At 36.0% G+C, this 24,025-nt stretch overlaps 1 protein-coding gene across 1 annotated transcript; it reads right to left on the bottom strand.

Moving 5' to 3' along the window:
- Positions 1-9,483: 9,483 nt before the first annotated feature.
- Positions 9,484-11,417, bottom strand: LOC139891695 (geraniol 8-hydroxylase-like). Its single transcript, XM_071874677.1, has 2 exons — positions 10,414-11,417; positions 9,484-10,300 (listed from the first exon to the last, which is right to left on the bottom strand). Exons 1-2 carry the CDS (start codon positions 11,377-11,379, stop codon positions 9,680-9,682), a joined length of 1,587 nt encoding a protein of 528 aa, XP_071730778.1. The 5' UTR covers positions 11,380-11,417; the 3' UTR covers positions 9,484-9,679.
- Positions 11,418-24,025: the final 12,608 nt, after the last annotated feature.

Here is a 24,025-nt window from a genome sequence, read left to right as displayed (position 1 = left end):
ACCGTTTTCGTTCACAATATGACCAAGGAATTGAACTTCCCTTAGCCAAAATTCACATTTGGAGAACTTTGCATACAACTTCTCCTTTCGTAGCGTCTTCAATACTTCACGCAAATGATGTTCATGTTCGTTCATACTTTTCGAGTAGACTAGTATGTCGTCAATGAACACTATTACCGACTTGTCCAACATAGGTTGGCACACTCGGTTCATAAGATCCATGAATGCCGCCGGTGCATTCGTAAGACCAAAGGGCAAAACTACAAACTCATAATGCCCGTAACGCGTTCGAAAAGCTGTTTTCTCTATGTCTTCCTCACGGACCTGCATTTGGTGATAGCCGGACCGTAGGTCGATCTTAGAGAAATACGTTGCTCCTTGAAGTTGATCAAATAAATCGTCAATCCTAGGTAATGGATAACGATTCTTGATCGTCACTTTATTCAACTCACGGTAATCAATGCACATACGCATACTACCATCTTTCTTCTTCACAAATAACACCGGAGCGCCCCATGGCGAAGCACTCGGTCGAATAAAACCCTTCTCGAGCAACTCTTAGGTTTGATTTAACAACTCTTCCATTTCCGTTGGTGCTAAACGATAAGGAGTTTTAGCAATGGGAGTAGCTCCCGGAACCAACTCAATACGAAACTCAACTTGTCTTTCCGCCGGAACACCTGGTAATTCGTCCGGAAAAACGTCTTCGAATTCACTAACAACCGGAATTTCACGAATAGGTGGTGGCTCATTACGAGTATCAATAACATGAGAAAGGAAAGCCATGCCACCACTAACAACAAAAAGACGTGCCCGTGCAAAAGTGCATATCGGCACCGGTCTCCTTCGCTTATCACCATGAATAATTAACTCTCCCCCACTTAGGGTCTTCACACGAATAAACTTATCATGGCATGCAATATCTGCTCTATAACGATCGAGCCAATCCATACCAACGACAATATCAAAGTCGCCCAAGGTCATTGGAATAAGATCAATTTTAAAGGTTTCGGCACCAAAAACAACATCACAATTTTCACACACATCAACCACTAGCACCGTCTTGCCGTCCACTATTTCGACTTCTATCGGATGACTTAACTTAGCTAACGGTCTATTAAGTTTAGGCACAAATTTAGGAGACTCAAACGACAAATTTGCACCGCTATCGAAAAGAATCCTCGCCGGATTAGAATTAACCATGACAGTACCTGAGACAACTTCGTTCGATTGTTTGGCTTCATCATTAGTCATCAAGTAGTTGCAACCCCTAGCCGTACCTGCCGCCTTCTCTAACCGCTTCACATTATCGTTTCGCAAGTCGGGACACTCTGGCTTCTTATGCCCTTCTTTGCCGCAATTAAAACAAGTGACTTTGTTTCCGGAAGATGATTTCGGACACTCACGAGCCATATGACCCGGTTGCCCACAATTGTAGCACGTATAAGAAAACCCACCGGTAGTGCCCTTCTTTGCACTATTGACACTTTCGGTCCCCCTCTTGCTCTTGCTCTTCTTGCTTGAGGCGTTAGAGTAACTAAAACCTTCAAACTTTCTTTTGGTAAACATGAAATCACTCTTTCTTGGAACCTCCGGCTCAAAACCCCGAGCCAACTCGAACAATTCATCAAAAGACTTAGCCATACCCCGACTAATCTTCCCCTTGTACTCATCATTCAAAGTACGGTAGAAATCCTTCATGAGCTTATGATCATCACCAACATATTCCGGGCAAAAACGAGTCTTTGCCAAGAATGTGGACTTGAGGGTAACCAAATCCATGGAACCTTGTTGCAAATGGTGCAACTCATCCCGGATTCTATCGAGGTCGGAAGAAGTTCGGTATTCTTTGAAAAACTCTTTCTTGAAGTCTTCCCAAGTCAAACCCATACATTGTTCTTCACCATACAAGTTGATTTTATCGTCCCACCACAACTTAGCTTCTTCGCGTAACATGCTAGAACCATACCTCGTCTTCTTTTCGGGAGGACATTCCGCGGTACGGAAAGCTCCCTCAATATCGGAGATCCAACATGTACTTTTTAAAGGATCCCGCACCCCATTAAACATCGGGGGTTGAGCATCCTTGAAGTTCTTGTAGTGGAAGTCCCGCCTTCCTTCGCCTCCTTCACCGCGAGGATAGATATTCCTAGCTTCAAGGGCCTCTTCGATAGTGGCCTTCATTCGTTCATTTATCAAATCGGTATCTTGAAAGACCTTTCGGACGTCCGTAAGAAAATCCGCTTTTAACTTTTTAAAGACGGCCTCAACCTTTGTCGAAAACTCGGCGTCCTCGCTTGTACTTCCGTTATCATGATCGGGACCGTTTCTCGTCTTCATTCTATAAAACGAAATAGGTTAAACCACAAAAACGAAAGGACAATTACATGTGTATATACATATATGCCACACTACTCCATCTCGCTCAACAATCGTTGTACATTGCTTGTTTAACACGATTTGCGCCCGTAACAATGGTAGCTAGTCATTACTACGCGAGCACGTCACATTAACTCGCTAGTACAACGCCTATCTCGCTTGATGATTGCTAAACACAACACAAACAAATAGCGCATGATTAGTTCACATAAACCTATGTACTAACCATCTCGATCCTACCCAAAGTCCTACAAGTCCCGCATACACGCGCACACAAAAGTCTAAGTCTAGGCACCTATCTCAAGTCACCTAAATCCCTTAGACCAGGCTCTGATACCACTTGTAACAACCCAACCCGTTAACCAACCAAAAACGCGGAATAAAAAAAAATTTTAAAACTGATCTGGAGGGTGCGCGGCGCGCACCACTGCCTGTGCGCGGCGCGCACAAGGCCTGAGACAGTTCTGATCAAAATGTCCATTTTTCGCGAAAAGATCTTCGACTTCCCGACACTTTTAGACCGAACGCTTTTCACAACAAACTTATATATGTAAAACTAACACGAATCAAACATAAAAATGATGTTTTACAAGCGGGGCCCACACGACCCAAAATACAAGTTTAATACAAGTTTAGAGTTTCGACCACCAAAAAGTTTAAGTTCCAAACTATACAATGAGCATGGCGTTTAGGATTAAACTACCCAACTACCGGTCAAACTCCAAGAGCTACTAAAGCCAAAAGCGTCCCCTAGTATCAAGCGGGATCTCTAGTCCAATACGATGCCCTTACCCTTGTCCAAAACCGAACCTATAAAATGGTAAACAACGAGAGGGTAAGCAAAGCTTAGTGAATGCAATAATTATACGAATACATATATAATTATACCTACTTGCATACACTTACACAAACCGCAAACATGCTAGCAACACAATTAGCTTATCGTCACATTAACAAGCTATAATCTCCAATACCACAAGCTAGCAACAACCGCATAATAATATAACTCGAAATGATATAATATACTTACAACACAAGTAACCATGGTCGACCAATAGTACAAGGGAACGGCGCTCGCGAAAACGCCATCGGTGTTCATAACACCCATTAGGGCACTTAATACCTCGCACCACTAACCCCTAGGGTGGCACCTTAACACCTCGGCACATCACCCCGAGTGGCATCTTAACACCTCGATGCAACACTCATTATTTTACGGAGTGGTGTCTTAACACCTCGACACTACACTCCTAGGTGGCATCTTAACACCTCGATGCTACACCCGAGTGGCATCTTAACACCTCGATGCTACACCCTTCACGTGAAACGTGGTGTCTTAACACCTCGACACTACACCTTTCACGCTACAACAAATAGATACATTATATACATACGCATATAATTATTCCACTCACCTTAACAATTAGATGACGATTTCAACCTCCACAAGCTTCAAAGCAAAGTACCTAATATAATAAGTACTTGATCAACACACAAGCTAAGTGGACTCAATACTAACACTTACACATGAGCATTTAATGACTTAATGTATTAAATCGCCCATTTATACCAAAACCGCCCAATTAAAGTCAAGACCACCACTAATCACTTTAAAGCTAGTGATTAAGGTCCAACAACACCAACTAATACATAATTAGGGTAATTCATACCCATCTTTCCAAACTAGGTCAATTTATTACCCAAATAACCATTTTAAGACAACACACCCATTTCGGGTCATCCACTAACTAACCAACACCCATTTACTAAATAACTAGGTGTGTTAGCAATTAACTCACCAATTAGGGTTCATAAACATCATTTAATACTTTGAAACCCTAGACTAGTCACCAATTAGTTTTCAAGACTCAATTTTACCCAAGAACACCCAAAATCACCAATAATGGATTTTGTGTTCATCATTTACTCAAACCCTAACCCTTACACTAAATCAAAGTAAGGAAAATAAAATTAGAACATACCACAACGAAGCTAGAGATAAGATGAACGACTTTAATGCTTGAACTTTAACCCAAAACAAGCTCCTTCCTCTTGGATTTAAGCATTCTCTCTCAAAAATCACAATCTCTCTCTAGAATTAAAGTTAAAGTGATAAGGTTGTTGATAATGGAGTAATGGTGCTCCCCAAACTGACCTATCTGTCTTTAACCCGTCCATAAGTGAATTTACCAAAATGCCCATCAAAATATCTGATTTAAAAAGCTGGAACCCGGCTACAGTAAGGGGTGCGCGGCGCGCTCCCTTTAGTGTGCGCGGCGCGCACTAGGCTCAGCTCACTCAGTGACTTCTGTTTAACTGCACAACATCACCCACACTCTATGTAACATAATTACACTGTTGTACAAACTGATTAGGGTCTTACAAATGATGATGTCATAAATAAAAACTATTCAAACTTAAAAAGAATTCAAAAATAAAGAAAAAATTCTAAGCCCCTCATGATGATGTCATTAAAATAACTAATTACATTTAATAAGATTATTAACATGTTCATTGTATAATATATGAAACATTATGTACAACATTATGATAAAACACTCTCATGACCATATGTACAATATTTGAAGCATTATGTACAACCTTATGGTAAAACATCTCAATGATCATATGTACAATATTTGAAGCATTATGTACAATCTTATGATCAAAAGTCCCCATAATCATATGGACAAACTTTAAAATAAATTGTACAATTTTTTACATAACACCCCGTGAATACATGTATAAACTTTGAAACATATTTTACAACTTTTATATAATAATTATATTTTATATTTTTAAAAAAAAAATAAAGATGCGTTTGTTATTAATAAAATATTATTAAAAACATAAATACTCAATTTCAGACCAAACTTTATTATTATTATATTATTATTATCATTCAAATATGAGTTCTTTTTACGGGATTAATTCTGTTACATATGTATACGAAATACATGTCTCATTAAAATGTTATAATTTAGGCTTTTATGTCAAAGAAAATAGTAATTGTGGTGAAAATTGGAAGAAGATCTTGGGAGAATAAATGTAGTTCATTTATTCTGCACAAGTTAAATTATTAATATGTTTGTAAAAATAACGACAAGTTTCTTAGTCGGAATCTGTGGTTCAACAGGTCATTAAACTAAATGATTTTAGCATTTACGTTCACTTAATACCTAAAACATATCATTAAACTGTTTATTTAAAACTAATTCGTGGTTCCATGAGTCATTTCACTAGTTTATATCTATCTATCTATCTATAACCTTATATAAAGTATGTGAATATGCTAAATGTCACCTCGAAAATTATTCCAAATTAATTTTGCAAAACTCTGACATTTTAACATTTGTCACTCTGATATTGATCTATCAATTAAAAAAACCTATCACTCTCTCTTTCATTCGTACGCTACCACACCTCAATTAGGGTTTCCAATTTCTTCAACAGATAGATTCACACCTTATGCTGGTATCTTTTTCTCTGTTGCTACCAAAACGTTCAAAAAATAGGATTTGTACGCTTTTATGCCTTTCTTTGCATCTTTTCTGTTGGTGGTGGTTAGGAACGCTTATCTCATGATTTATTGATAACAAGGTGATCAGGTCTTCTTCATATATCCTATGTTGGTATTATTCAGGAATTGCAATCTCATTTGTTCAACCGTTGCAAAATGAATTATGCAAAACGGTTACAAGGTATTCTAACTGATTATACAACATGGCGTAATTGATTGTAACATAGTGCTTAATTTAAATCCACACATCGAACTATGAATCCTACATAAGTTGTTCGATTTTGTGCCACAATGTGTATGTGTGATTTTTATGCATGCCAACTGTTCTATTTTGTGCCACAATGTGTATGTGTGATGTTTGGATGCATTATATCGTGTCAAAGACATTATTGAATTTACTGAATTTACCATGAATGATTTTGTTTTTGCATTAAAGTTGAAGAAGGTATGAATATATTATATATGTATGGATCAACTTACGTGTTTTGGTATTATATATCTAGATATTATGACCATCAGTATACAACATCTAGATTTCATTTGATATTTCCCTTAACATTTACTAATTCTGGTACTTTTTACAAACACTGTTGTTATGAACATCGGAAGGTATCCCAATTTCATTTCCATCTTTCTACCAAGCATGCGAAGTTGTATTATCTCTCCCATCGACTAGCATCTGTAGATTGTTAATGCAATCGATTTTATCCGGTCAATATAACTAAAGCATCAATCGGTCCAAATGAACACCTAACGATTATGCCAATGAGGCCTTGCTTCATTGGTATCCATGTTTCATGGATTCGAGAGTGACCCAAGTTCGAGTCTAACAACTAACAACTAACCTTGCCTTTCAAAAAAAAAAAAAAAAAAAAAAAAAAAAAAAAAAAAAAAAAAAACACCTAACGATTATGTTAAAAAATTCTTTGCTCCAAATGGACCTTCTATTAACCCTGATGTTATTACTTTTTACCACATGTACATTTCAATAATGTTGTTGGCTGCAATCAATGAACATAATAGAGTCACTTACTATTTTCTTTAACTACTTTATAACTACCAGGTGACTAATATATTACAACATAGATCAATTTTTGGTGTAACGTTGAATTTCTCGCGATTTCGCCACTGGTATTAACTCATGTCATCACTTTTTAGTGCAGGTACTGTTCAACATTGTTGTTGGCCATAAGAAATGAACATAGTCAAGGCACTTAGGATTACTTCAGGTGAGTTAGCAGTCGTAGCTATCGGTGGTCGAATGCATAGACTAGAACGAAAGTCATTGAAAAGTAACTGCGGCAAACTGCGGCAAACCCTTAGTAAATATATCCGCAATTTGATAGCGTGTAGGGATATGAAGCACCCGAACTTGACCTCGAGCAACTTTTTCACGAACAAAGTGTATGTCCATTTCAATATGTTTTGTACGTTGATGTTGGACTGGATTACCAGACAAGTAAATGGCACTGACATTGTCACAGAACACTAAAGAAGCTTGGAAAACTGGAGTTTTTAGTTAGAGCAAGAGATTTCGCAACTAATAACATTCAGCAACAACGTTTGCTACACCTCTATATTCCGCCTCAGCACTAAAACGTGACAAAGTTGCTTGACATTTAGATGACCATGATAAGAGATTATCCCCTAAGTAAACGCAGTAACCAGAAGTTGAGCGGCGTGTGTCGGGACAACCACCCCAGTCGGCATCCGTATATGCAACTAAATTTTGTGATCTAGACTTTGAAATATGTAGTCCGAGTGCTGAAGTACCTTAAATATAACGAATGATCTGTTTTAGTGCAAGAACATGACAATCACGTGGATCATGCATATGAAGACAGACTTGCTGAACTACGTATGAGATGTCGGGATGCGTGGTAGGAGATTTAAAGGGATTAAAAATGGTGTGTTAGGAATTTGTAAGTGGTAGGAGAAGAGTTGTTAAGAGATGCGAACTGGAATTTGGTTTCATCAAATGTCACATGAAGGGAAATTATGATTTTGTTAGAAGAAAGGTCAAAGCACTTGTATTCACGATGGTTTTGTGATTAGCCAAGAAAAACGCATGGAAGACTTTGAAAGGTCAATAGTGAACACTTACAATGGGACGGATGAAGTAATTTATATTGATAGTTGTCTACGTGCATACTCTAACAAATACCAGAAGCTATATTAGTTCAATGTTAAAAACACGTTGAGTTGGATTTTTAGGATCAAAAGATGTATGCGTTGGGTCAATTTTTCACCTATCACAAGAAGTTCCCCTCATCTTTATTATTTCATTTATTACTAATTTTTAATTAATATATAAATTAAGTCAGTTTAGTATTTTTATTTATTTATTATTAGTTTTTTTTGAGAATGATAGAGTATATTAAGGTAATCCTCGTTAAATGCTTAATATTAAGAATTTGTGATTTAGGTAGTTGAGTTACTTTTCGTTCAAAAATAAAACCCAAACAAAACTTATCAACTTCCTAAGTTGATTATATCTTCCTTTACTTTTTTTTTTTTTTTTTTGAAAAGGCAAGTAAGTTTATATATATATATATATATATATATATATATATATATATATATATATATATATATATATATATATATATATATATATATATATATATATATATATATATATATATATATATAGTGGTAGGATCAAGAGGGAAGTAACCATTCGGGGGGAAATGAGGGGAAGCAAAAACTTTTTTTTTTCTTCGTTTTTTAAAAAAACTTTGTTCACGAACATTATAGATGAGATGAAAATATGAACATTTAGTAGAGACACTTTGTGATAAATGTTTTTTATTTTGGCGGGAAAACGCCGAAGAAGTAATATATAACAATTATCGTGTTTTTCGAGCGTATTTTGAGGTTTTAGCTATTGGGGTTTAGATATTAGGGTTTATAGGGTTTAGATATTAGGGTTTAGAAATTTAGGGTTTAGGGTTTAGATTTAAGGTTTACATTTAGATTTAGATTGAGTTTTTAACACGAACGGTTTAGAGTTTAGGGTTTAGGGTTTAGGGTTTGGTGTTTTGGGTTTATTGGGTTTATGGAATAAACCCAAAACACCAAACCCTAAACCCTAATCCCTAAACTCTAAATCGGGCTAAATTTTACTTCACAAAACATGAAAAAAAAAACGTTCATATTCTTCACGAACAATATTATCTTGAATGTTATTTTTGTCGATCGTTTTCCCGCCTAAATAATAACATTCATCACGAAGTGTCTCTTCTAAATGTTCATATTTTCGTGTGATCTTGATGCCGTAAAAAAAAATTTTCAAAAAAACGAAGAAAAAAAATAAAAATTTGCTTCCCTCCGCTTCCCCCCGATTGGTTACTTCCCCATTGATCCTGCCCCTATATATATATATATATATATATATATATATATATATATATATATATATATATATATATATATATAGCAAATAGCTAGATAAAACATAGATCGTACAAACGCACACGAGACCACACACAAACCCACGATTATATCTTCCTTTACTACTTAATTGAAAATCAGTTATATATTTTTCTACTATTTAATGTTTTAGTCACAATACAACTACACAGTTGATATAAATATGCATTTATTGAATTATATTGGCAATAGACGGACTCAAACATACATTAATCACACATTCACACGCTGAAACAAGATATGGATGCACAACCTAACGAACATATAATATTTCTTACTATATCCTTATATAAACATAACTTATTATAAGAGTTATTATTTGAACTAGTTCAAAGACATTATTTTGTATCAATCGTAGAGGCTCGCACTAGATAATCGTTGAGAGGGTATAGCTATCAGTGGTTTCCTTTTCTTGGCAACTATTCCAAACTCGTCCGTAAGCTGAAACTCTTCATCTTTTGGTAAGCTCCAATCAAAAGAATGCAAAAGCGATGCTAATACATATATCAACATCTTGTCTCCGACTACGATTCCTGGGCATATTCTTCTCCCTACTCCAAACGGCATAAACTTGAAATTAATTCCATTGTAATCCCATTTACCGTTCAAGAACCTTTCGGGCTTGAACTCCAACGGATCTTTCCAGTTACTCGGATCTCGGTGGATCGCCCAAACGTTGATATAGACAATAGTACCCTTCGGAATGGTGTATCCGCCGACATTGCAGGATTCATCTGGGGATCTTTGGATTAGTAGAGGAACTGCAGGGTGTAGTCTGAATGTCTCTTTCACGACTGCATCCAAATACGTTAATTTAGGGATATCAGATTCTTCAACGACATTGTTCATACCAATAACCTCTGTTAACTCTTCCTGAATCTTTTTCATGACATCTGGATAAGCTAAAATCATAGCCATCGCCCATTCTACCATTGTTGATGTTGTGTCTGTTGCTCCGACCACAATGTTCTGTAAGTAAGTGACAACAATATTCCCTTTTAGTATAAAGATAGAAACTAAAATCAGAACTAAAAGCCTTGTTTTCATTAAAGGATAATAAAAAGATTTAAGGAAATGCTTACGAGTAGTAACGCCTTAATATGGGTCATGTTAAATGTTGCTGGATCATTTATTTGGTCTTTAAGATCTAGTAAGGTCTGCAAAGTATCCTTCAATTCGTCTTCTCCAATTTTGCGCTTAGCTTTTACCTTTTCTTCGATCATGCAATTAAAAATATGATCAATATATTTATATTGCTTTTGCATGTCCCGATTAAATCCCTGTATATCAAACTTTGATAATGTTGGGATGAAATCGGAGATGTTTGGCGCTCCCAGTAGCTCGATAATCTTGAACTCTACATCTCGAAACTCATCTATATTATAAACCGGTTTGGTATAACCCCATAACATGCTAGTTACAATATTTAGTGATGTATTGAAAGCAATTTGGTTAATATTGATCTTTGCTCCTAGCTTAGTGTACAGTTCATTTACGACCTTTCTCACTTCATTTCTTCTAAAACTCTGGAACGTGTTGAGATTTTTGTTGCATAGAACTTGGCTTACTAAAATCCTGCGCATATTCTTCCAATTTGGGTTGCTATCGGACCATACTACGTCCGTGGCTCCATAAGTGATGGTTACGGCTGTGGTTGGAGCATTTCGGTTGGCAAAAATCTGGTCCTGCTCACGAGCCACAATCTTCACTAGGTCAATGGTGTTAACTACCACAACGAGTTTACTTCCAAGACGTAGACTGAAGATTGGGCCATATTTATTAGCCATAGAGGTGAATATTTCATGAACTTGGGAGCCAAAAAATGGGAGGTAGCCTAGAATTGGTAAGCCATATGGTCCGGGTGGTAACAGAGTTTTGGGATTTTTGGTGTAGTAGAGCATCCACTTGTACCATACAAGTAGTAAACATGGAACACAAATGGTGAGAATCAAGCGAGCAAGCTCGTCTTGTTGGTTGTCTACTTCCCACCACCAGGAATTGAATGTAATCACGGAGTGATAAATCTTGTATCCCAATTCGGATAACATTTTTTGTTTGTTTTTATTTCACAAATGAAAATGAATGGAAGAGATGAAGTTATGAGTGGCAATAATAACTCTTTATATAGAAGTACAAGTACATTTAGTCAATGTTCAACGTCAGTATGCCGAGACTACCATTTCAATAAAATATATAGTTATACAACTTCCTTGAAAATGCAACCGCTACGTATATGACATTATAACACTATGTGACATATATGTGGATGGTCTTAAACAACGTATAAACTAAATTTTCGTATTTCCAAGATAATTTAATAATGACATATAACAGTGATGATATATATGTGGATGTGGATGGTCTTACTCAACGTATGAACTAGATTTTCATATTTCAATTAAAGACAATTTAATAATGACAAAGTGGTATTAATTCAACAAAACTAAGTCAAAAGACAACAAATCGTGAATTTTTTTATTTTATTTTATTTTTATTTTTTTTGTTTTGGGCTACAAAAAACAATAACATATAACCAAGTCTTTTCATCAATCGATGAAAAAGACAAACAAGATATTTACAATCACACCATCAACCTTCAAAAGATTCAATTTCTTACCTCCCCGATTTTCAATCTCATATGATGATATTTTACGAAGCGTTGGAAATCCTAACACCCCGAACGGGAGTTGGAAGCGAGCCTTCCTTCTTAAGACTTTCGAAAAAACCGAGGTTCCGATCCACTACAATTAACCCGGGACCATTGTTGTCGTTCTCTCCAGGATCCTTTTCATCCCGGCGTGCGAAATCATTACCATCATCATTCAACTTGACCGATTCCTCTTCATCACTAAGCACGTAAGTATCATGCAAGTTAAAAGAAACAGGCTTCGCCTTCGATTTATCATCCTCCTTAGATATACCATTACCTTGACTACCAAATTTCTTTGACCCAATCATTCAAAGAGGAAACCCCTCCTTTCCGTATAGACATGTCAACCGCTTTTGACGCGTTGTTCTTCTTGTTCAACTTCTTCCTAATGTCCGAATAACCGTCATCATTAAACTTTGAAGAAGAAGAAGTGTCCACGACAGGAGAAAAAATTGATACATTCTCGGGAGCTACATCAGATTCCATCGAGCCAAATTTAATAGCCAAAGAACCTTTAGCCGAACTAACCCCTTAACCTGTCATAACCCTACTATCCAAACACGATATACCTACAGTCGAACAAACCCCTTGATCTTGCACAACCCTCCTGCCTAAACTCGAATTACCTGGAGTCGAACACACCCCTTGATCTTGCACAACCCCACTGTCAAGACTTGGTTTAACATGTACACTAGGTTCATTTATTGAACTGGATAACGAATCAAAATAGGGAAAGTACACAGATTGTTTATCAAGTTGAACCACATTATCGACAACCATAGACCCACTAGTCAACACAAATCTATTAGTTGTTTCCGACAAATGTTAATCAAAAGTATCGAAAATAATTCGATTAACATTAGTAGGATCTGATAACTCCGAAACCCAAACAATGCAATTAGAGTACACCGAATCTACTAAATCAACATCAACTAAATCATGAATGTGTTTCGCATTAGTAGATTTCACGAAAACAAAAGGAACCAACGTTACCCATATTGGATGAAGTCTTCGACACCGCAATAACAAATCGTGACTTATCCTCCTAAGAAGAGACGATATTACTCGATTTGAAATTAACTATATAGGTAAGGGTGAGTTCGTCCAGTTACTGTGAAAAATTATTGATACCAAACATCATTTTAGTAGGGATTTTTTAATAACAACTATAACAATTGTCATGATTAATAATTTAAGACATGTGGATTTTTTCATATATATATATGCATGCGTGTGTGTGTATACACACGTAGAAAAAGTACATCCGCGAGATACAAATACAAACGATGGGGCACGATGAAAAGTATACTAGCCCCAACACCCGAAATAGACAATTACATACAGGGGATGCAGAGGTAGCATCCCAGAACTAAACTAAATCGATATATAGATCCGGGTTTGAAAGCCACACAAACCAATCACCTGTGTCTTTTAATCTTGTGAGAGATCTAATCAAACGATTTTACTTGAATTTCAGATATCATATCCGGCACACTCCGACATTTGTTTTGGAATGCCTTCATGTTCTGATTTTTCCAAAGTAGATACGGGCATACCCAAACCACAGTTTGCCACACTTTCGTCCCAATAGAAGACGTGTTACGAGATAATTTGGCGCTGAGAAGATCACTTAGATTTAGTTTTGCGAAAGTTCCAACACCTCACCATTTGAACACACGATACCAAACATTAAAGGAGTGATTACATAGCATTAGGGAGTGCTCCACAGATTCAATAACAGTCACATATGTGGCACCTAACATTATGCAAATCAATTCCTCTTTTGTCTAGCTCGACACGAATGAGAAGTCTCTTTTTTTCTCTCCATACAAAGACCTCGATATTTTCCAAGGCACGAGAGTATTTCTTAGTGTAGCATGCGAAACATTACCTGTAGAACATAGCAGTTTCCCATCGATTAACGAAGTAAGTTTTTTGACAGTGAAAATACCATTTAAAGATAGATCCCATGACCACGAATCTGCTGCTTGTGATCCAAACGAGTACCAAGACAATAACTGGATGAGGTTTTACAGCTCACCCAACGTCTGGCTCATGGGTCATTAGACCCAGTCCCATGAATATCATAGCCCATTGCCCGAAGAATCTGATGTAACTCGATCCTTTATCTTGACATCCTACTTTTCTTCAAGTTTGTATAACCTTGGAAATAATTTGCACAATGTATCCATTCCACACCAATGTTCAAGCCTGAATAAGGTATAGACACCTTACACTATTGGTTTTTTGAAGGAGTACAAAAATGGAATTTCCAAATCATGAAAATGATATAATGCACGCACAATATTGTTCCAAATACCAACTGACGAGGTGTGAGGAAGCCCACCTCCCGACCGAAGGTGACCGTCAATTCCATTAATTCTACGAATTAATTTAGTCCATAAGCACGTGGTTTCGGTATTAAACCATTACCACCATTTTCCTAAAATAGCTAAATTTTTACTTTTATGTGTTCCAATATTTAAACCTCCCTCCCCATATGAATTAACTGTGTGATCCCAATTTACCCACGAAATGTTTTTACACGAAGAACTAATTGATCAATCCTGAATTAGAACTTAATCTAATAAAAGAATTGAGTGCAATGAGGGGTGGATTGTGGTATTGATAATGTTTATGGGACCTTATGATCATCTTTCACTTAACATCAAGTGATCAATCACCATGTCCCAATCTTGATTGAATTACTTTAGCCAAATTATGATTAAGCCTCGGGGAAAGTGACGAGTGAATCACAAAGGCCAAAGCAATTGCACAGAATTAACAACCTAAAATGAGAGGCCAAGCTCCCTATTTATAGGTTTGGAATATTTGCAGATCCAATGTTTGCGAACACTTTAGAGATCCGCAGTAGTTATGCGGGACAGTTTCGCAATCCTAAATTTATGCCGGTTTCCGCAATGTCTTTAAAAAGTCTGCGCAGTCTTTGTTTTTCGCGCGGTTCTGTTTGCACTTACTTTTACTTTGCCTTTTGTACTTAAAATATGCATATACATGCCTATGTATATGATCAAGTCCCCCAGTTTATTGTGTTATATTTACGCTGGAAAATATAACAAAACAAACTCTAAAAAATGTAGTTAAAAAACGCATTCCAAACGGTCCGCATGAATAGATCCGTTACCCATGAAAACTCAAGCGGCTGACAGACTATTCACATCCCATCAGCAATTTGTTAACGGCTATTTTTTAACTGTTGATTCGTTTCTGCAAAATTATAGCCGTCGATATGCCATCATTGCGAGTAACCCGTTAACATCTTAACTAGGATTAAAAATGGGACCAATATCCACATAATTCCACTTTACGCTTTCTACTTCATCTGTTTTTCGATTAAAAACTTTATCGCTATAAATTCAACTCTGCTCAATACTCAATCTCTCTTTGCAATTCATACTTGCAACCATTTTTCTTAAATTTAAAGCAATCAAAATTAATTCTTATTTTACAATGGCTTCTCCATCTACGCCCACATCTGCGACCTCCATGGCTGCTAATAACATTTTCTCATACATGACGGAGGAAAAGATTGAGCAATTAAAGTTTACCTATCCATTATTGGATCAATTCTTTCCTGTTGCACCAGTAGAGGATGCGAGAGCAGACAATCCTCCTGCAGGTATGATTGCATGTAGGATTATATGTACCAAGGAAATCTTAGATTTTCGCTACCTGATTTTTTCTTGGGCGTATGCGATTTTTACAACATCGCCATTGCCCAATTGCATCCTTATGCGATTGCGAATATTGTGTTGTTCGAGATGTATTGCAGGGCAATCTACAAACAGTCCTTACTTGATGTGTTTCACAGCTTTAAAACCATCTGTCCGATTGACAGTGGTTGGTTTTCATTTAAGTCACGCCAAGGCGTAATCACAACTCCCAAAACATCAACTTGGAATTGGCGCAGATCGTGAAATGTCCCGTTCATATTGATTATAAACGTTCCATATTAATTAATTTCGTCGCGAGGTTTTGACCTCTATATGAGACGTTTTTTCAAAGACTGCATTCATTTTTAAAACAACCATAACCTTTATTTTATCTATAAAGGTTTAAAAAGTATTACGTAGATTATCAAATAATGATAATCTAAAATATACCGTTTACACACGACCATTACATAATGGTTTACAATAAGAATATATTACATCAAAAATAAGTTTCTTGAATGTATTTTTTACATAATATCATACAAGCATGGACTCCAAATCTTGTCCTTATTTTAGTATGCAACAGCGGAAGCTCTTAATAATCACCTGAGAATAAACATGCTTAAAACGTCAACAAAAATGTTGGTGAGTTATAGGTTTAACCTATATATTATCAAATCATAATAATAGACCACAAGATTTCATATTTCAATATACATCCCATACATAGAGATAAAAATCATTCATATGGTGAACACCTGGTAACCGACATTAACAAGATGCATATAAGAATATCCCCTATCATTCCGGGAAATCCTTCGGACATGATAAAAACGAATTCGAAGTACTAAAGCATCCGGTACTTTGGATGGGGTTCGTTTGGCCCAATAGATCTATCTTTAGGATTCGCGTCAATTAGTAGATCGGTTTACTAATTCTTAGGTTACCAAGAAAAAAGGGGCATATTCGGCTTCGATCATTCACCCATATAATGTAGTTTCATTTACTTGTGTCTATTTCGTAAAACATTTATAAAACTGCATGTATTCTCATCCCAAAATATTAGATTTTAAAAGTGGGACTATAAATCACTTTCACAGATTTTTACTTCGTCGGGAAGTAATACTTGGCCACTGGTCGATTCACGAACCTATAACAAATATGTACATATATATCAAAGTATGTTCAAAATATATTTACAACATTTTTAATACGTTTTACTGTTTTAAGTTTATTAAGTCAGCTGTCCTTGTTAGTAACCTACAACTAGTTGTCCATAATTAGATGTACAGAAATAAATCGATATATATTATATTGAATCAATCCACGACCCAGTGTATACACGTCTCAGGCTAGATCACAACTCAAACTATATATATTTTTGGAATCAACCTCAACCCTGTATAGCTAACTCCAACATTACTGCATATAGAGTGTCTATAGTTGTTCCAAATAATATATATAGATGGGTCGATATGATATGTCAAAACATTTGCATACGTGTCTATGGTATCCCAAGATTACATAATATATTAGAATACATGTATAATACAATATAAGTTAGCTAGGATATGATTAGTATAGATTTGTTACCAATTTTCACGTAGCTGCAACAAGCAAAAATAACCAATCTTGTTTTACCTATAACTTCTTCGTTTTAAATCCGTTTTGAGTGAATCCAATTGCTATGGTTTCATATTGAACTTAAGTTTATGAATCTATACAGAAAAAGTATAAGTTTATAGTCAGAATTACAGGTTACAGGTCATTTTTGTAAAGGTAGTCATTTCAGTCGAAAGAACGACGTCTAGATGACCATTTTGGAAAACATACTTCCACTTTGAGTTTAACCATGATTTTTGGATATAGTTTCATGTTCATAAAAAAAAATCATTTACCAGAAGAACAACTTTTAAATCAAAGTTTATCATAGTTTTTAATTAACTAACCCAAAACAGCCCGCGGTGTTACTACAACGGCGTATATCCGGTTTTACGGTGTTTTTCGTGTTTTCCGGTTTTAAATCATTAAGTTAGCATATCATATAGATATAGAACATGTGTTTAGTTGATTTTAAAATTCAAGTTAGAAGGATTAACTTTTTTTTGCGAACAAGTTTAGAATTTAACTAAACTATGTTATAGTGATTTCAAGTTTAAACCTTCGAATAAGGTAGTTTTATATATATGAATCGAATGATGTTATGAACATCATTACTATCTCAGGTTTTGTGGATAAATCTACTGGAAATTAGAGAAATAGATCTAGCTTCAAAGGATCCTTGGATGGCTTGAAAGTTCTTGAAGCAGAATCATGACACGAAAACAAGTTCAAGTAAGATTTTCACTCGAAATAAGATTGTTATAGTTATAGAAATTGAATCAAAGTTTGAATATGAGTATTATCTTGTATTAGAAAGATATCTTACTGTAAATAAGAAATATTTCTTGAAGTTGGATGATCACTTTACAAGATTGGAATTAAGCTAGCAAACTTGGAAGTATTCTTGATTTTATGAAACTAGAACTTATAGAATTTATGAAGAATACTTAGAACTTGAAGATAGAACTTGAGAGAGATCACTTAGATGAAGAAAATTGAAGAATGAAAGTGTTTGTAGGTGTTTTTGGTCGTTGGTATATGGATTAGATATAAAGGATGTGTAATTTTGTTTTCATATAAATAAGTCATGAATGATTACTCATATTTTTGTAATTTTATGAGATATTTCATGCTAGTTGCCAAATGATGGTTCCCACATGTGTTAGGTGACTCACATGGGCTGCTAAGAGCTGATCATTGGAGTGTATATACCAATAATACATACATCTAAAAGTTGTGTATTGTACGAGTACGAATACGGGTGCATACGAGTAGAATTGTTGATGAAACTGAACGAGGATGTAATTGTAAGCATTTTTGTTATGTAGAAGTATTTTGATAAGTGTCTTGAAGTCTTTTAAAAGTGTATGAATACATATTAAAACACTACATGTATATACATTTTAACTGAGTCGTTAAGTCATCGTTAGTCGTTACATGTAAATGTTGATTTGAAACCTTTAAGTTAACGATCTTGTTAAATGTTGTTAACCCAATGTTTATTATATCTAATGAGATGTTAAATTATTATATTATCATGATATTATGATATATTACTATATCATAATATGATATATATACATTTAAATGTCGTTACAACGATAATCGTTACATATATATCTCGTTTCGAAAACCTTAAGTTAGTAGTCTTGTTTTTACATATGTAGTTCATTATTAATATACATAATGACATGTTTGCTTATCATTTATCATGATTATACATAGCGTATCAATATCTTAATATGATTCATATGTATTTAGAAAAACGTTATAACGATAATCGTTATATATATCGTTTCGAGTTTCTTAATTCAATAAACACAACTTTATGTATATAACTCATTGTTAAAATACCTAATGAGATACTTACTTATCATAATATCATGTTAACTATATATATAATCATATATATGTCATCATATAGTTTTTACTGTAGCGACCCCGACAAATCGTCAAGTGACGGCGTCGGCTACGTAGGTCCCATTACCTGATTATAAGTCTTTAAGATAACGTTTGACCAAAATATGTCGCCTTCATTTCAAAATAAAGATTGTTTCAAAGTTTACAAGAATTGTTCAACCAAAAGTTAAGTTACAACGTTATAAGTACGATTGAAATCTAGGCGACACGGTTTAAAGTAAAGTCAAAAGACGCTCCATGAAAAGCATGTATACTCGACATCCAATGCAAGTATCAAATAATGAGCGGAGGCATGTATCACATATCGTGCAAGACCTGAGAAAAACATAGGAATCTGTCAACGAAAACGTTGGTGAAATCATAGGTTTAGTAAGTAAATTGTATTGAACCACAAGGTTCTTTAAGAATTGCTCAACCAAAATCGTTCACATTCCAAAATAGTATTTGTATCACGAGCACCCAATTATCAAGGCTTAACCGAATCTTCCCTCTGAATTTTGAATTTAGTGTTAGAACTTACACTATACATTGTTGAAATTATATTTCATTCACTAACGGTAGCGAACCGTCTGAATGAGGGTTTGTTAAACCCGTATGGCCACACAACATAATTACACGCTTACACTTACACCCTGCAAGTGGAATTAATGATAATTGGATTGAGGACTTTTGTTCAAACTCGTATGCATCCTTGTATTCGTATTTGTTCACAATGTAAAAGCATGAAAAGTAAATAAGTGTGAAAAGTATGTGTTTCTCAGCCCACGATGTAAAGAATAAAAGTGATTAAAAGTGGGACTATGATCTCACCTTGAGAGCGAGAGTTATAAAAGTACTTCAACAAGTAAATGCGTGCAAAGACAACGCTAGTCTTGACCTAAACATATAGGTTATATCAATAACGGTAAACACAAACGGTCAAAGATGTTCAATTAGTCCTATGGCTCGTTACGACTCGATTATGAAGCATGTGAGTCAAATTGTCAAGTTTCATGCAAGATACAAGTATAGAATCATGTTAGAAAGATTGCATAATTAATTGGTTAAGTTTGACAAAAAGTCAAACTTGGTCAAAGTCAACGAAAAAGTCAACATGTTCGGGTCGGGTCCCGGACTATTTTTCTATGCTAAATATTCATATACAAGTATATTAAAACAAGTTTCATGTGAACCGGAGGTCGATAGCTAGTCAAACATTTTACGTGAAAAGGGACAAAGTGGGCAGAATCTGGCCAGGCCAGATTGCGCGCCGCGCGGGGAAGGGGCACGCCGCGCCACCCTCTGTGCAGGCATTTTCTGTTTTTCAAAAGTGTACACGAGCCAAAACCTATTCTAACACAACACTTGACCCGCAAACGCTTATAACGCCTATCATACATCGTTGGAAAGGTATTTTGACGAGGAATGCAACTAAACACATATCATCAATCAAACTTTCACTTTAAACAACCAAAAACCGCAATTAAATACTCATAATCAAAGTTCAAGTTCCAAAAACGCATTTTATGATTCGGGCAACCAACTTACATGTGTGTTATGCCGTTTCGAAGGTAATCAAACACACATTGCAACAAAACACTAACAATTAACATTCCATGGCATTCAAGCATCCAAAAATTCATCTCAAGAACTAGCAAACCCTAATCAAGCATCACAAAATCAATAATCATGTTTTTGGAGTTTCCTTAATCAACCTATACATCAAAACGAAACTAATGATACTAGTAACACTTTTAAAACATGCACTTTAACAATCTAACAACATTTGATCATCCAAAATCAAGGATTTAGCAAGTAATTTTCATATTGAACTAGTTACACCAAAAACAACGAATCGAGCATACAAATTACATACACGACATCACAATGAGCCATAGACACTAATTAACAACTTTATAACTCAAAAATCTCAAGAACACATAAAATTAGTGATTTTAGAAAGTTACCCAAAAGAGATGAAGTTGGTATCAAATTGAAGAGGATGAAGAGAGGATTCCAAATATGTATTTTGTTTTGATTGAAGCTTGCTAGATCATGAATGGATGATGAATCTTGATGATGAAGATTGAAAGAAAAGTTGAAAGTGTTAAAGGAAAATGGAAATGAAAATGGAAATGAATGAATGGATGAGAAAGGGTGTTGACTAGTTGACCTAGTCACACCTTTGATCACTTGGCAAAAATGGTCCCTCTAGTTCGGGTGCGGGTGCGTGAATTAACCAAACGAATTATTTTAAATTACACGAGAGTACGGGAGACGTTATCTTCCAACAACGAGAATATTTAAAATGTTACATAACAAAGGATACGAATCTAGATACGAAGGGTATTATTTAAAAAGAAAAAGACGGGCGTTAAAATAATTTAACGGAAAAATGCGGGATGTTACATTATCCACACCTCAAAAGAAATTTCGTCCCGAAATTTAGTTGGAAGTAGTAGTCGATATCTCTTACTCGAGACTTTACGTTGTCCATGCAATGAATAAGTGAAAGTACGTCCTTGAGTGTTCTCATGAGTTGGATAGTCAGGGTTTTACGTTGTATTTGGGTTTGGTTTTACGATCCCCGGTTTCAACTGGTTTTCCCTATGAAGAGAAGTTGTCATCGATAGTTGATGTATCTAGCAGGATTGCACGCTCCTGTTCCGCAGGACACGTTTCTAAGTTTGTTACACAAAATGTAGGGTAAACGGAAACTTAATTGAGTCGGGAGTTCTAAACGGTAGGAAGCGGTTCCAATACGCCCCAAGGTTTCAGAAGGTTCAATATTGCGGATATAGTCTTTCTCGATTTCCCAAAATGGATTACACCCTTCCAAGGTGCGGTTTCCCAATATTACGCGGTTACACACTGGGTTTGGTGAGGTTCTCCTCTAAGTTTGGTATAACTCTTCTGGCGACAATGGGTTGTCTCGAGCCCTTCTCGGACTTGAATGATCTCAATTGTTGTTTCCTGATGTAGTTCAGATTTCGGTGTTTGTTTGCCACATGCGTTGGTCCAACGAATAGGGGTATGACATTTGCGGTCATATAGGGTTTCGGAAGTGCGGCGTTAGTACAAGAACGGTAACTATCGTAGTATGAGGGATCAACTAAAAGCGATAATGCGAGTTTGAAACATGTCCTTCCAGGATGTAAATCGTTCGTTTGCTCGGTTCGTCGGTTTGTGAGAGATACGTGGTACTCATGTCTAAGCGGGTTCCCAAGGTTTCTTGCAAAACTAGAAGCGATACGAGTATTTTGATCCGAGGTAATTGGCATTGGCAATGGTACACCATATTAGAAAAAGAATTCCTTAAGATATGTTTGAACAAGTTAGTTAGGGCTCAAAAATGTTCGTTAGGACTATTCACCCTCGTGGCGAATACTAATGTAATATGAAGAGTTTCTCTATCCATTGAGAAATGTTACAAAAGTTTCCTTATACGGAAGTGCGAGCGATAAAGATAGGAGCGAAATGAGAACTTTGAATAGGATGAGCTTACATCTCGAGGTTGCCATAACGTGCCTCTAGTTGTCAAAAGTTGAAGTCTGAAAGAGAAACGAGATAGTACACGTAGTTGTATGGTTCGGGGTTGAATAATAGTTGGCCGATTATCAGAAACACAAGGGCGTTAAGTCAAAGAAGAGTGAAGTATCGTTGGATTGTGTGTTATCTTAAATTCCAGTAATATCAGACGGTAACGGTGAAATATCAGAGGTGTGTAGTGTGGTACGTGATGACGAGAAAATTGATCGGATCCACAATTTAGTATTCGACTTCTTCGTGCAAAATAACGAATTTAACTAGAAATGTTGGTGTGAAGAATCACGCTCAAGGCTCGAACACGGAGAGATTTATAGTTTTTCCTTAGCGAGTTAACGAGTTTAAAAGTCGTGTAACACGAGAAAAGTCAGAAATGAATCTTCGGTAGTAACAGACGAGATCTAAGATTTTACGAATACAAGTCTGAGTGGGGAGAGTTTCCTGATTACATGTGGCTTGATTTCGAGATTGATTGAAATGCCTTGACCATTAACATTATGGTCTAGAAAATTGGACTTCGTCCAACAGAAATTCTCACTTGGAGAATTTGGTATAGAGTTGCTCTTTTCTCAAAAGTTCGAGCGTAAGATGGTGATGTTGTTCGTTTTCCTTCTTTACTTGAATAAGTTAAGATGTCATCTATAAATACGATAACAAATTTGTCTAGATAAGTTTGCATACGTGGTTTAGGAGGTTTATGGATACGGACGAGCCTTGGATAAATCGAATGGTACTAAGAGGGATTTACAACTAACGTTGCGAGTTCGGAAAAGACTCAGGAGACATTGTCTCCCTTAACCCCCAATTGATGATAACCGGAACGGAGGTCGTTTTGGAATACACACGGGATTCATGCAAGAAATCATGAGGTCATGGATGCGAGGGAGAGGGTATCGGTTTCCAACCGAAAATTACTCAGTTCACAATAATCTATACAAGACGATGGGGAAACATTTTTTTTTTTTTTTTTTTTTTTTTTTTTTTAACGAATAGGTTCCGAGCTCCCTAGTTCTATAGGTGTCAAGTCAAAAGTCTTAATGTATATCCTCCAATAAAATTTATAGGCACACAATATTTTCCGTTGGTCACTTAAATTGCCTAAGTAGTGTCTAGGGGAAAAAGGTGGAGTGCAAAGGGTACGAGTCAAAGTCTTGTTTATAAAACGTCTAACGGTAACCGAATCAAATAAACATGAAACGTGAGAATTTCGAGAAGAAACATACCCGTGACTAGTCCGTCGTCGTCTCGGGCATCCTAGGCGTTGATGTTGAAAGTTTAACGGCGTGCGTCGGGGTTGATTTTCTTATTTGGGCACGCACTCCT

This window comes from Rutidosis leptorrhynchoides, chromosome 2, assembly GCF_046630445.1.
Source record: "Rutidosis leptorrhynchoides isolate AG116_Rl617_1_P2 chromosome 2, CSIRO_AGI_Rlap_v1, whole genome shotgun sequence".
NCBI classification, from domain to species: Eukaryota; Viridiplantae; Streptophyta; class Magnoliopsida; order Asterales; family Asteraceae; genus Rutidosis; species Rutidosis leptorrhynchoides.
The sequence above is the reverse complement of the archived record's forward strand: the minus strand, read 5'-3'. Positions and strand labels throughout refer to the sequence as shown.